General features: G+C 42.7%; 1 protein-coding gene across 1 annotated transcript in view; it reads right to left on the bottom strand.

Annotated features, from left to right (window-relative positions):
• Positions 1-15094, bottom strand: part of LOC134206186 (cytoplasmic dynein 1 light intermediate chain 1) — a 52499-nt gene that overhangs the window by 16463 nt on the left and 20942 nt on the right. The window contains exons 2-7 of the mRNA XM_062681876.1: positions 3502-3692; positions 3229-3432; positions 2539-2738; positions 2123-2352; positions 1945-2056; positions 1687-1875 (exon numbers count right to left, since the gene is read on the bottom strand). Coding sequence (XP_062537860.1) covers positions 1687-1875; positions 1945-2056; positions 2123-2352; positions 2539-2738; positions 3229-3432; positions 3502-3692 — 1126 coding nt within the window. The remainder of the gene's footprint in view (positions 1-1686; positions 1876-1944; positions 2057-2122; positions 2353-2538; positions 2739-3228; positions 3433-3501; positions 3693-15094) is intronic.

Here is a 15094-nt window from a genome sequence, read left to right as displayed (position 1 = left end):
GGCTTGCAACTCTTTGGAAAGAAACAATCTTTGCGTTTGTGTCATCAAATATAACTCTCGTGCAATATAAAAAGCGCAAGAGGTGGAGCCTACGGAAATATCCTTCGATTGCAGTAAAATTGCAATAATGTTGCAAAATACTTCAGCGGGAAAAAATAAAATGGATTTATGTTAATAAAACATTGATCACAACTCGAACGTTTTTGACATCTTGATGCAACTTTTTCGTGCTTTGATGTTTTTCCAATGCCTTCAATGAAACTGAATAGAAACAAGGTGCTTTTTGGAAGATGTTGCGTGTGTTACTTGGGCAAAATGCGTAATGGCCGATGTATTACAATTCCAATAAAAAGTTACTCAAACATTTTAGATGGATTTCGACTGTGAATTTTGTAGTTCGCATTTCGGAGAGGCTTTCAGTCGGAGTGGCTTTTCAATCCGGGAATGGAAAGCCCTGAGGCAACTCCCATCCTTGGATCGAAACGACGGCGATAAAATTGTCAACGTTTTTATTCAGGACTGAAATCCACTCCGAAGATTGAACTTATTGAAACAGGTTTAATAATAGCGTAATTTTAGATTCCAAAACTGTATATTGTACATAATATGCATGGCGATCAGTAAATCAAAACCTATTGAATCCTGCCCATTACCACCGTATGAAGGGCTGTGGTACAAAAGATCAAAAGGACACAAAGTTGAATGACTAAAATCTAGAATGTAAAGATTTGGAAGCCTCCTTTTGAGACGCTTGAAGGCTTTTCCGAAAAGTTCAACAGCTTCGACGAAAAAGGCTTGGCAGCCTCCTTCCAAAGATTTGTAAGCTTCCTCGGAAGCCTCCTTTCAAGAGGTTGGGAAGCTTCCTCTCAAAGGGCTTGAAAGCCTCTTTTCAAGAGGCTCGAAAGTCTCCTCTCAAAAGGTTCGGAAGCCTGTTTTCAAGAGGCTTGGAAGTCTGCTTTCAAAAGACTGAGAAGCCTTCTTTCCAGAGGCTCGGAAGCTTCCTCTTATAGGGCTCGGAAGCCTACTTTCAAGAGGCTCGAAAGTCTATTTTTAAAAGGCTCCGAAAGGCTCTAGAGACTCGGAGTCGGAAGCCTCCTTTCAAGAGGCTAAGATGCTTCCGTTCTAAAGGCTGAGAAGGAAGCTGAGAAGCCATTTTTCAAGCTGGAAAGCCTCTTTTCAAAAGGCGCCTTCTTTCAAAACTGTCGTAAGCTTCCTTTCAAGAAGCTCGGTAGCCTCCCTTCGAGAGCATCGTAATTCTTTTTTTAAGAGGCTTCGAAGCTTCCTGAGAAGAGGCTCTGAAGGCTCCTTTCACGAATCACGGAAGTCTACTTTCAAGAAGCTCGGAAACCTCCAGAATTCATCAAAGTCTTATACTTGATGTATAAACTGGATTTGAATTGCAAACTTTCACAGAATAACGATGATTTCAGCCAACATTTAGGAGAGCCACATATTGCGTTAGTTTATAGGTCCGTTTGCCATATATCTTATGAGTTATGTTTCTTTTCATTAACATCGAGAAAATAGGGGATTCCGCAATGAATGTAAAAGTTCGAAATGGCACCTCCCAAGAAAAAGGTTGAGAACCGCTGTTCTAAAGGATTCTAATCCACTAATTTGACAATCACTAACAATTATGTACAACAATCAAGAACAATAAAAGCAGACATAAATCATGTAATTTACCTTTTTCGGTGATCCTTGCGCACCGGCCGATCCTGGTGTCCGTGGAGACGATTTGCTCGCACTGTTCTGCGACCGCATCGGTGACTCTCCGCGCGTTGGCGTCTGGCCCTGCTGCAACAGCTGCAGCTGCCGGCTGAGGAATGCTTGCTCTTCCTCGGTCTGAACTTCAATCTCTCGATTGGACACAGTCTAAAAAAGTTGTAATTGGATATCAATAAATCGGTCGAAAAGGAACTTTTTCAAATGGGATCCAGTTACCTTTCGTGAAGGCGGTTGTGCAATAATATCGTTATAGTAATCATCCGGTTTACACGACTGCATGTTTTCGTACAATATGTTGATTTTCTTCATATTGTCCCAGCCAGCGGGTCTGTAATGGGAAATTAAATTTTGTAAGTCTCACGCCTAATGACTACACACCCGAATAAGTACTCACATTAGTACAGCATCCTTTTCGACGATGAGCGCCGGTGTACGGAACGGTAACCCGTAGATTCGATGCGTTAGGTATTTGTAGAGCAGGTCGCAGTTTTTGTCCTCCTTCACGCTGGTGTAGAACAGCGACGCCCCGTACACCAGACAAAACCGACGGATCCACTGCTGCATGAAGTCAAAGTGCTCATCTCGGTAGTCGAGCTCCTTCTCCAGTGTGGTCATATAGTCGGTCTGTTTGGTAGTCATTGGAAAAAGTTAGAATGGGAATTTGGCGTTTTGCTTGGGAAATATGTAAAAATAATTTGTTCAGATACAGCACAATCAGCACCAATTGCGATTAGTTGCGCGTTTTCACGAAAACCAACATTCGAAATGGATCAGAGAAAAGATAGAGTGATAGAGCAATCAGACACGTACTTTCGTTACAACAACTACTACATCTAAGCCCAAATTGGTCGTTAGTACACCTTCGGGAAGGGGAAGCGCGTCCAGATCGTCGTCCACCGACGATAGACGATTGGTTCTTTTGATGGGGGACCCTGGATCCAGTTCGTCGATTGTGTCGCAGTAGCTCTGCCACACCGTAACGAGCCTCTGACGGCACTGTTGTCGTTCCTCTGGAATAAAATAAAAAGTGTGTACGTTTATCAGTGAGCATCATTTTCGAAAAAAGAGGGTAGTTGGAGAATGACGAATAGAAGAAAAATGAAATATAATACCAGACACACCGCATTTACTTGTAATATGACCCGATCCATTTGGTATCACGGTGACTTTCAAATTTATACCATCGCGTCTTACTTATGTGTATTCTGTGACTAAAATGTTGCGACGTTATTTGTTTTAATACTATTTGATGGACATTGGTATCAACATTAATTGATTGACCTTTGCAACAAAGCTGCAGGTTGTCCAATTTAACCATTATCTATTCGTTTCTATGTATATTCATTCATATCCACACCCCGTTACGTTTAAATTTGGCACCAATTCAGTAACCAACAATAAAACTACAACTGTATGGAAACGACTGGTTAAGGATTGGCGACTAAACGATTCGTTTACCCGTTATAAAATCTTATCAACCAACAACAGTCCGTCACTCACCCGGATCGATTTTCAGTCCCGCTATGTGATCATCTAGCATCTTGATCCAATGTTCCAGCTGGTCCACCCAGCTCCATGGTGTCGTCATCGATAGCGTCAGAATGACCAGTGTGTGTGCGTAATTCGACTCGTTGAGTGCGTACTTAAGTAAGTTGGTATGCCCGGGATCGCCGTCCAATATCCACACTCCGAGCCGGGTGACATCTACAACAAGAGAGAAATAAACGTTAGTCGAAAAGGTATTAAGTACATAAATCAACACCCGCATCTTACCATCTCGATATTCGTCCCGAACGTCTATGTACGCATATTCTAGGCCGGAGCCTTTTTTGGGGTCTTCAACGCCTTGAAGTTTTGCAATCAGCGTCGTTTTGCCGCTCGCATTGTCGCCCAGCACTAACACTGACTTATTCGAGGGTAGCTTGGTACTGCTCTGTGTTTGTACTTCACTGAGGATAGCCGACCTGTGAGGGAAAGAATAAACAAGTGTTTTGAATTATTGTTCTCCCAAAAACAATCTTTGGGTTTGAAAATTGAGCATCATTCTGTTGTTTTTTTTTTTTTTTTCATTCACAGAAATATGTTTCGTCGTTGTTGTAGAGGCAGAATATTCAATAAGGCCTGAGTATTTTGTCCCATAGCATTCCTATGATTCGGGAGAATTGTTTCCTTATAAGCAGGAGGTCATAGGTTCAATCCCAGCCCCAACCCATCCTACTATGTATATCAATCATAGTTCATTCTGTGTTTCACGTCTTACAAAAACGTTTCCTACTGTTCCATCTTTGTCACCAACAATTCCAAAACCTTCCGCGGCACCTATAATAGGTCGTAAAGTTGTCTACATCTTACTCAAGTCAGGGATAAAAATTGATCGCTCTTGTCCTAATGCTTTTAGCCCGACGTGTTGTCTGTATCGGTCAGTGGCGTTTCTTCCTCAATAAATTATTTACCTGTGCACTGGATTTAAATTTAGGGATTTGTTTTGCGTTTTAACTTAAATCCCGAACAGACTCATATTCCAAACACTTGTCACTAGAACTTTGTGCCGCAGCCAACGATTTGCTCACGGCGCCTCGGCCGTCAAAAAATTAATCGGCCCGGCGCCATATAAAAATTGACCACGCTGTCGAATATTTTTTACCACGCCGATGGCATTTCTATTGTTAAGTCTAAATTTATGTAGCTGCTGTTGGAAATAGATATTTTCACCCAAGTTCATGTGACAATTATCTTTTTTTACACTTATGAAGCATTTATTCCTTTTTTCCATTAGCCTTTTTTTCTTGAAATTCCTCATGAACTATAGTCAAACCTCCATGAGTCGATGTTCTATGACTCGATATCGACTCATGAAAGCAAATTATTTCATATTAAAAAAATATTTCCAGGACTACTACACATCTCGGGGCCCTCCTTAGCCGTGTGGTAAGACGCGCGGCTACAAAGCAAGACCATGCTGAAGGTGGCTGGGTTCGATTCCCGGTGCCGGTCTAGGTAATTTTCGGATTGGAAATTGTCTCGACTTCCCTGGGCATGAAAGTATCGTCGTGCTAGCCTCATGATATACGAATGCAAAAATGGTAACCTTGCTTAGAAACCTCGCAGTTAATAACTGTGGAAGTGCTTAATGAACACTAAGCTGCGAGGCGGCTCTGTCCCAGTGTGGGGATGTAATGCCAATAAGAAGAAGAAGAAGAACACATCTCGATATTTCCATGAGTCGATGGTCCCTTAAATATTGACTCATGGAGGTTTGACTGTAATACGTCTGCTCCTAGAATTTCTTCGGAAACTCTTTTAGAATTTCCTTCAAAAATCCTGTAAGTCCATCGGGACGAAATTGATCTAAGAATTTAAACAAAAATTTCTTGTGAGTCTTTTGCGAATTTCTTCAAGAAATACTTCATGCATTTTATAAACTCCTTCGGATATTCCCACAAACAATCCATCGTGGATTTTTCATGAAAGAGGGCTTTCCCCGACCCGCTAAACCGTTTCCATTGCCGCCAAGCCCATCGTCCCTTTGGTACAACCAGAAAGTAATAGTCACGCATTGTGCGAAAACGTGGGTACACGAACAACACGTGTTCCGCCCTTTCCTCTAAACCTGCGCACACCGGACCGGAACCGGTGTAGATACTGTCTGAAGGAACCATGGCCTGTAAGGACCTGGGTTAGGTGGAAAGTGATTTCCCCATGGCGCCTCTTGACTCACGTTCCTTAGGTTGATACTATGTGTCCATCTACCCTTAGTGGAACTGTCCCACGCACGCTGCCATTTGACCATTGAGGCCAACCTGACAGTCCTACGGATGCCTCTCGTGCCGTGCATTTCGAAGCACTCTATGTTTTCACCGAGAACGATGTCAATAGGCATCATACCGATGATGACGCAAAGTGCATCGTGCGACACGGTATGGTACGCGCTCGCAACTCTTAGGCACATGAGCCTATACGTACTTTCTAACTTCGTTCTGTAGCATTTAATACGCAGGGCCGTGCCCCATACCTCAGTATGGACAGAGCAACACTAGCCAGAAGCTTACCCTTGCTGGCATAAACCGCAGAGCTATTGAACATCATCCGGGACAATGCCATTATAGCTATGGAGGCACGCTTGCAGGCATAATTTTTACGTGGCTACCAAAGGTGAGCTTATCGTCGATCATTACCCCCAAGAGTTTGATGGAGCGTTCAGAGGTGACCGCGCAGTAGCCTGCTCTTAATACCGCTTGTTGCTCCGACTTTCGGTTGTTAACAACAACCACCTCAGTCTTGTGGTGAGCCAGTTCTAACTTCCTGGAACTCATCCACTCCTCCACAATTGCGATCGAGTGGGCTGCAGTCAACTCCACCTCTTCGATCGATTCGCCGTAGACCTCCAGTGTAATATAGTCAGCGAAGCCGACGATTACCACGCCCACCGGGAACTTCAACCTCAAGACACCGTCGTACATGACGTTTCATAACACCGGACCCAGTATGGAACCTTGCGGAACCCCTGAGGTTATGTCAACGCACTTCCGACCCGCCTCCGTATCGTATACCAGTACTCGATTCTGGAAGTAGCTTCCGAGAATCTTGTACAGGTACTCGGGAATTCCAAGACGCAGGAGCGCATCTGCAATAGCTGCCCAACTGGCACTATTGAATGCATTCCTCACGTCGAGAGTCACTACTGCACAATAGCGAACTCTCCTCCTCTTACGCTTGATAGCTATCTCCGCGGATTTGGTAACCGACAAGATAGCGTCTACGATTGACTTACAAGCTCTGCCTTTTCCATGTTTCAGAGAAGACTCCCTCGTCCAGGCATCTCTGCATGACAGATCTGAACATCTCGAGTAATGGCCGCTTGGATGGCCAGGTTCGGAATACCATCCGGCCTTACCTACACTAAGGGACTGTGCAATCCCCGCAAGTTCCGCCACAGTTACTCTTCCCTCGTCGGCCACCCTGGCCCCTGGCAGCTCCACAAAGTGAGGACAGGGACTTGGGTCATGACGTGGAAAGAGCCCCGCGATGATCCTCCTCAGCATCTCTGGAGACCGCTCTGTAGAGGCCAACGCCCCACGTGTCTTGGCCATTACGACCCTACCCAAGCAGGAGAAATTGGCTCAATAATACCTCATTCTGTTACTGATACCATACTCTGTTATGGACTAGCTTTGCGTAAGAGGTAAAATACCAAAGGAATAATACCAAAAACTAATTATTAAATTGAATTTCAATACCAAATGCATAACCAATTATTATTCGTTTGGTATTGAAATATTGTCTATTGTCCAGGAAATCTGTCATGTCTATAAAAAAATATGGCGTTCGGTTAGGTACTCAATCTTTATGACAAGTCTTCAAATAGATGGCTATTCGCTTGAATTTGATGGCCGCAAGTCTTCAAATAGATGGTTATGCGCTTGAAATTGTTTTACATTTGAAATCAGTCTTCAAGGTGCAACATGTGTGAGATGTTCACGTAAGTTTATGCACCCAATCAAACATTGCTTGCTATGTTTGAACTTGCACATATCAATCTGAACACGAGCCTGAACTCCGATACACCCAGGCGCAATGTACAATGTTCAAACATCGAGTTCAAACTTGGGTTCAAACATGTGCGCTTGCACACGAGAATGCTATGCTTGGATAAATGAATGGGTTGCTAGGGAAACTATTGTTGATTCTTCTTCTTCAATGAAGGTATGATTGAAAAATTGAAACATGTTGTGCACATTTTTTGCACTTGCATAACGAAGCGTTTATAGAGGTGAGGTCTTGATTCAGGTCTTTCATTCACGACGCCTTAGGTTCGAATCTGCTCTGAGCGAAGCTTTTTGTTCCATGTGCGATGTTCTGAAAGCAATTCTTTTTAGGATGTCGGAATTCTCCAACCACCAGAAAACTGATTAGTTCATATTTCTAAAATTTTGCTACAATTTTTGGTAAACAACCAGTTCTGCAAACTCCCCCACTAAAAGTGGGTCTTTGAACTTTTTGGAATCAACATCTATATTTTATTCACGACATGTAAATCCCATTGTATCTAACAAAACAAAATGCATGCTTGCATATGTTATTTACCTCGTTTAGAAGGTTAAAGCAAGGATACTTTTTTCTCATTGGAGGCTGCCGGTTGTCTAGCCGGGCATATACACATAATATTCAGTTGTAATGAACATTAAGAATAATATCTGAAGATTCTATGCAAAATGTTGAATAAAACAATTGTTGTAATATTGAGATATCGGACCACGCGCATACTGTGGGTAGGCGGTTAAGTATCTTATTCAGCTTTTCCACCATCCGACAAGGGCTGAAAAGTGCCATTTATAAAACTGAAACTATTCATGCGTAATTTCTAAAAAATCCAAAGACAAGGATTCAAACACTAGTGCCCTGAGTGAACGCCAAACGAGTTATCACTAGGCCATCACCGCTACTCAAGAAGAGAAATCGCTTTACCAATATTAACAGATTAACAGCATGCTGTGTGTAAACTGATGTTTAAACTTCCATGTTCAAACCCGTGTGTTTGAACTTGGGCGCACACTCGTGTTCAAACTGGGTGCGATTTTGGCTCAGTTTATGATGAACTCGGTTTGGATCTAGTATGCATGTTTGAGTGCGAACTTGCACACGGAAAAACTGCACTTGTTTAAACGCGGTTCATGTTTTCGTGAAGACTGTTTGAAATAGATTACTGATCACATTGGCCATTTCTAGATGCTCCGAACTGCCCCGGTTCACCCGTAGGTGAGCACATTCCATTCTTACATCAAACCTTCATGAGTCGATTTTCCATGACTTAAGTTAAGTCATATTAAAAAATATTTTCTGGGCTACTGTGATGGTTTCAGGGCAGCAGGGACTATGTCCAAGGGCTTGACGATCCCTCCCCAGGCCATCTGCGAGCTGTGGGGCTTGCCTAGGATGTGGTGGAGTTTGATAGTGGGCCTTGTTAAATTCCTATAAAAAGCTGCATGTAGGCCCCACCAAAGCGACCGTGTACCGCTCAAAGCGCACAAGCCCAAGTCCTGGTGTCAGGTGGGACACAAAACAGACCTGACACGACGGCCCTCCGACGAGACAGGAGGTTTGCGCAGGCCCAATAAACCGCCTGGAAAACCAATAATTACGAACAATATAAGAGATAATGCGACTCGATATAATCGGCAAAGACCTAGGCGACGAATAAAGGATCACGATTGGAAGCTTGGAACATGGAACTGCAAGTCGCTAAGTTTCGCAGGTTGCGACAGGATGATCTACGATGAATTACATCCCCGCAACTTCGACGTCGTGGCGTTGCAGGAGATTTGCTGGACAGGACAGAAAGTGTGGAAAAGCGGGCATCGAGCGGCTACCTTCTACCAAAGCCGTGACACCACTAACGAGCTGGGAACTGACTTCATAGTGCTGGGTAAGATGCGCCAACGAGTGATTTGGTGGCAGATAATCAACGCAAGGATGTGCAAGCTGAGGTTAAAAGGCCGTTTCTTCAACTATAGCATCGTCAACGCGCACTGCCCACACGAAGGGAGACCCGATGACGAGAAAGAAGCATTCTACGCACAGCTGGAGCAGACATACGATGGATGCCTACTGCGGGACGTCAAAATCGTCATGGGCGACATGAACGCACAGGTAGGAGGGGAGGAAATGTATAGACCGGTCATCGGACCGGATAGTCTGCACACCGTATCGAATGACAACGGCCAACGATGCATAAACTTCGCAGCCTCCCGCGGAGTCCGAAGCATCTTCTTTCCCTGCGATAAAATTCCCCAAGGCCACATGGAGATCCCCCACCCACGAAACGGAAAACCAAATCGACCACGTTCTAATTGACGATAAATTCTTCTCCGACATCACGAACGTCCGCGCTTACCGCAGTGCGAATATTGAATCCGACCACTACCTCGCTGCAGTATGCCTGCGCTCAAAACTCTCGACGGTGTACAACACGCGTCGAAGTCGGACGCCGCGGCTTAACATTGGGCGGCTACAAGACGGTAGACTAGCCCAAGAATACGCGCAGCAGCTGGAAGTGGCACTCCCAACGGAAGAGCAGCTAGGCGCAGCGTCTCTTAAAGATGGCTGGAGAGATATTCGATCCGCCATTGGTAGCACCGCAACCGCTGCACTTGGCACGGTGCCCCCGGATCAGAGAAACGACTGGTATGACGGCGAATGTGAGCAATTAGTTGAATAGAAGAATGTAGTATGGGCGAGATTGTTGCAACACCGCATGAGGGCGAACGAGGCACGATATAAACAGGCGCGGAACAGACAAAAGCGCCAGCAGGAAGATCGAGACCGTGAAGAGACGGAGTAACTGTACCGCGCTAATAACACAAGAAAGTTCTTTGTGAAGTTGAACCGTTCACGTAAGGGCCACGTGCCACAGCCTGATATGTGTAAGGACATAAACGGGAACCTTCTTACGAACGAGCGTGAGGTGATCCAAAAGTGGCGGCAGCACTACGAAGAGCACCTGAATGGCGAAGTGGCAAACGAAGATGGCGGTATGGTGATGGACCTGGGAAAACGTACGCAGGACATAATTTTACCGGCTCCGGATCTCCAGGAAAATCCAGGAGAAGATTGGCCGGCTGAAGAACAACAAAGCCCCTGGGGTTGACCAACCAACTAAGGAGAGCTATTTAAACACGGTGGTGAAGCACTGGCTAGGGCGCTGCACTGGGTTTGTTACCAAGATTTGGGAGGAGGAAGTTTTGCCGCAGGAGTGGATGGATGGTGTCGTGTGTCCCATCTACAAAAAGGGCGATGAGCTGGATTGTAGCAACTACCGTGCAATCACATTGCTCAACGCCGCCTACAAGGTACTCTCCCAAATTTTATGCCGTCGACTAGCACCAATTGCAAGGGAGTTCGTGGGACAGTACCAGGCGGATTTGATGGGCGAACGCTTCACTACGGACCAGGTGTTCGCCATTCGCCAAGTACTGCAGAAATGCCGCGAATACAACGTGCCCACACATCATCTACTCATCGACTTCAAAGCCGCATATGATACAATCGATCGGGACCAGCTAATGCACGATCACGGATTTCCGAATAAACTGACACGGTTGATCAAAGCGACGATGGATCGGGTGATGTGCGTAGTTCGAGTTTCAGGGGCATTCTCGAGTCCCTTCGAAACCCGCAGAGGGTTACGGCAAGGTGATGGTCTTTCATGTCTGCTATTCAACATCGCTTTGGAAGGGGTAATACGAAGAGTAGGGATTAACACGAGTGGTACAATTTTCAATAAGTCCGTCCAGCTATTTGGCTTCGCCGACGACATAGATATAATGACACGTAACTTTGAGAAGATGAAGAAAGCATACATCAGACTGAAGAGGGAAGCCAATCGGATCGGACTAGTCATCAACACGTCGAAGACGAAGTACATGATAGGAATAGGTTCAAGATAAGACAATGTGAGCCACCCACCGCGAGTTTGCATCGGTGGTGACGAAATCGACGAAATCTTATATACCGCACAGGCCATTTCGGCCTTAGTCTGAATAAATAAAATAAATAAATACTGTGATGGTTCCTTCGAACAGCTCTCCAAGGATTTTCTATTCCACGTATCGATATTTCCATTAATAGATGGTCCCTTCAATATCGACTCATAGAGGTTTGAAGTTTTCAGCGATCGCCAGGGAAAATGATATGAAAACGCCCAAATTTGATATAAAAAATAAAATCTCTCCTTCTATGAGACTCCTGCGGGTACCGTATAGGTTATAGATAATAAGTTTGGAATGAATGACCTATTTGATAAAAAAGAACATGAATAAACCCAACCGAGCGTAATGCTATAGCGCAGAGAAATGTCTTTTTAAACTCAATGATGTTATGTTTAAAAACAACAAAAATAATTACAGTTCCCCGGCTAATAATTTTATTTGTTGAATTCAACAAAAAATCAGATTTGATTAGACGAAAAATATTGTTGTTTCTACAATGTTCCAAAACAGCACTCAAAATAAAAATTGTTGAATTTACAATATATATTTTTTTTTGTACAAAATATATTTTTAATCCAAAAAAAAATTTTTTGCTTCCAACAATATTTTTCTTAAATTCAACAAAAATAAATATTGTAATCAAAAATTATTTTGAATGTTATATAAAATTTCTTGTGATTATCAATTATTTTATTTTTGGGTAGGCTTCGTGTGGAAAATAAAACCACAATAATTCTATTTGTATTTTTTTCAAATATTTACTCCACAAACTAGTTTATAATATACTGTATTAATTTATACTGGATTGCAGTAGAAACGAAAATGAAAATTTTTGAATTAAATATGTTTTAGTTTTGATTTTAAAAATAAAATATTTGGGTTTAAAAAATATTTCAATATTTTATTTTTTAGTTCAAAAAGGTAGATTTTCTCTTACCATATATGGTAAGTGCACGTAAATGACCCCTTCTATTTGTTCCCTGGGAGAATCTTATAGATTTCACGAGCGGCCAATTGAAATGCAGTGGCGTCGCGTAACCTCACTTTTTACCTGTGCACTGCACTGCACCCAAAAAATGATAATTTTGATATTTTGACAGCCTAAATCTTCTTCTTCTACACCCAACCGGCGGTTGTTAGATTTTCTAACAATTCTGTATAAGAATCTACCAAAACCTGTATAAGAACTGGGCATATGCGAAATTGCTAGATTTTTATACAAATATTGTATAAGAATCTAACAATATTGTAAGCTTTTCTTACATTTTTTGTATAAGAATCTAACAATTTCGCATATGCCCAATTCTTATACAGATGTTGGTAGATTCTTATACAGAATTGTTAGAAAATCTAACAACCGCCGGTTGGGTGTATATATAAAAAACAAAGTTGGTGATGGAAATGGAAATTGGAAAGCTTTGAAAATCCAAACTCAATCTTTTCGATGAAATGATTTTTCGCACAATTGCAATGGAATTTTAAAATTTTGATCATTTTCTTCTTCTTCTTCTCTTCTTCTATATATATAAAACAAAGTCGGCATTTGTACGACCGCGCATCACACAGGAATAGACAGCCCAATTTTTGTTAATTTATATTAGTTTTTTTCTTCTCTTTACGAGGAAAAACTTACGATGAAGTGGAAATGCTTTGAAAATCAAAACTCAATCTTTTCGATGAATTAGTTTTTCGTACAATTTGCATAGAATTTTAAAATTTTGATTATCTATATATATATATTAAACAAAGTTGTAAAAAAATGAGAGATCATTCTGAAGAACCGATTTGTTTTCTAGGTAAATTGTGGACGCAAAAAAATGTATCAGAAAATTTACCAATTTTTGGCGAGACAAAGTTCGCCGGGTCAGCTAGTTGAAAATAAAATTATCAGAGTCGTTTAAACTAATCAAAATTTAGTTATTCTGTGCATTTCCGCTCACCAATTCCGTAAATTTAAATCCAGTGCACATGTAGATTAAGGTTAGAGAAACGCCACTGTTGAAATGGTAATTAATTTCAAACGCACACTCATCTACTTGATAGAAAATCATGAAGGAAGAGCTACCGCACAGCAGATTATGAAGCAATAACGATAACGTCCCTTTCAATGGATTCTCCGAGGCACTTCACAATTACCGAAACTGGCCCTGGGGTTCCCCCGGGTTGATATTAGATTTCAAGAGCATAACCATCTATTTGATGGAAAATGATAGCGAATGAGCCGCTACACGGCATATCGTGGTATAAAAATAATCCTTGTACAGGTTCCCCGGAGGCACCTCATAGGTTTCAAAAGTGGCCAATGTGGTCGCTAATCGATTTTGAGTGAGTGAGAGTAAACACGGAAATGTCCCCTCCTATGAGCTCCCCGTGTAGGTTTTAAAAATGGACAATGTGGTCACTTATTGGTTTCTGTATAAAAACGGAAATGTCACCTTCTATGGGTTCCCCGGTGGTACCTCATAAGTTCCAAGAGTGGCATAATCATCTATTTCATGGAAAATCATGACAAAAGAGCCGCCGTACGGCGAAACGTCTTCTTCTACGGGGTCCCCAAGGGCACCTCATAGTTTCCAATAGCGGCCAATGTGGCCACTTATCGATTTCAAGCACATAATCATCTATTTTGTGGAAAATCATGACGAAAGAGCCGCCGCACGATATATTTTGGAGTTAAAACGGAAATGACCTCTTCTACGGGTTTCCCGGGGGCACCTTATAGGTTCCAAGAGTGGTCAATGTGGTCACTTATCGATTTCGAGCGCATGACCATCTATTTTAAAATCAGGTTCCAGGAGTAGCCTCTTTCGCCGGAGGCCCTCTCATGGATCATACATTGCCGTTTTATGAGAATCTATGTAGAATTAGCGATCGAAAGGCATATATGGAGCGATTTTTGCGCTCCATTCCGTGTGCTATGACCGACAAGGTCCCCGTGGGAGTCGTTTCCCGGTGACCATTGTCTTCAGAACCAGCATATCACCACATAGCCACAAAATTGATGAGTTCATCTTTCGAACGGTATATATACTTTGTAATTCGGTTATAATTTGACTATTTTATAAGAATTTACATTTCTAGATCAATATGACCCTAACATCTTATTCGTAAGTTTTTCTTAATATCCGAAGAAGGTTAACTTTGGTTTAAGCTTAAGCTAAGGGAAGATATTGGCCCCCAGGCACCCATAATGGACTTCCGAAGACTGACATACTAGCAAATCAAAGACTCTACTCCCCTATCACATGTTGCTGAATCGTTATCAGTAGTTCACCATGGTCAACGAGCAACGAATTTTATTTACATACATTCTCGTCGAGTGTATTCAACAACTGCGTCTCTTGGCGTCTGGTGCTAAAAATGAAGATCACAAAGTTGTTCGAGAAAGAGAGACATCAGGTGAGACACATGCCCAGTCAGGTTTGGCGGAGATAATTTATTCTAAGATATTTTTACAGCCCCCCAATCGACCAGAGCACGCGTTCGAATGATTTCACGTGCATGACGTAATGTTTGCTCCTTTGTTGTCCCGCATCCATCCCCGTCTGTTTGCTTTCTGTAGCTTTGCTGTGTCTGTAAGCTCGGGCTGGTCTATAAAGTGCTTCTTGCTTGCTGCCAACAGTGGATGGCGATAATGCAAACCGTCCCGGCATATGACAAGACACATCAACTTCCATATACCGTTTGCGCTAGGTCATCTGTTCGCGTATGACGAAGGCACAACGACGAATTTGTCACAAGTTACGGTACCGTATTATTGTTTGGCGTGGGGCGGATTGATTCTGCCAAGAAGTTCATATTAAACGGTAGGTGAATAGTTGCTCTGCGATTTTGTGCTCATTCGACATGTTGTCATGATAACCTTTATACTTATGAAAGAG

This window comes from Armigeres subalbatus, chromosome 1 (assembly GCF_024139115.2).
Source record: "Armigeres subalbatus isolate Guangzhou_Male chromosome 1, GZ_Asu_2, whole genome shotgun sequence".
Lineage (NCBI taxonomy): Eukaryota > Metazoa > Arthropoda > Insecta > Diptera > Culicidae > Armigeres > Armigeres subalbatus.
Note: the sequence above shows the minus strand (reverse complement) of the source record. Positions and strands in the feature narration are given on the sequence as shown.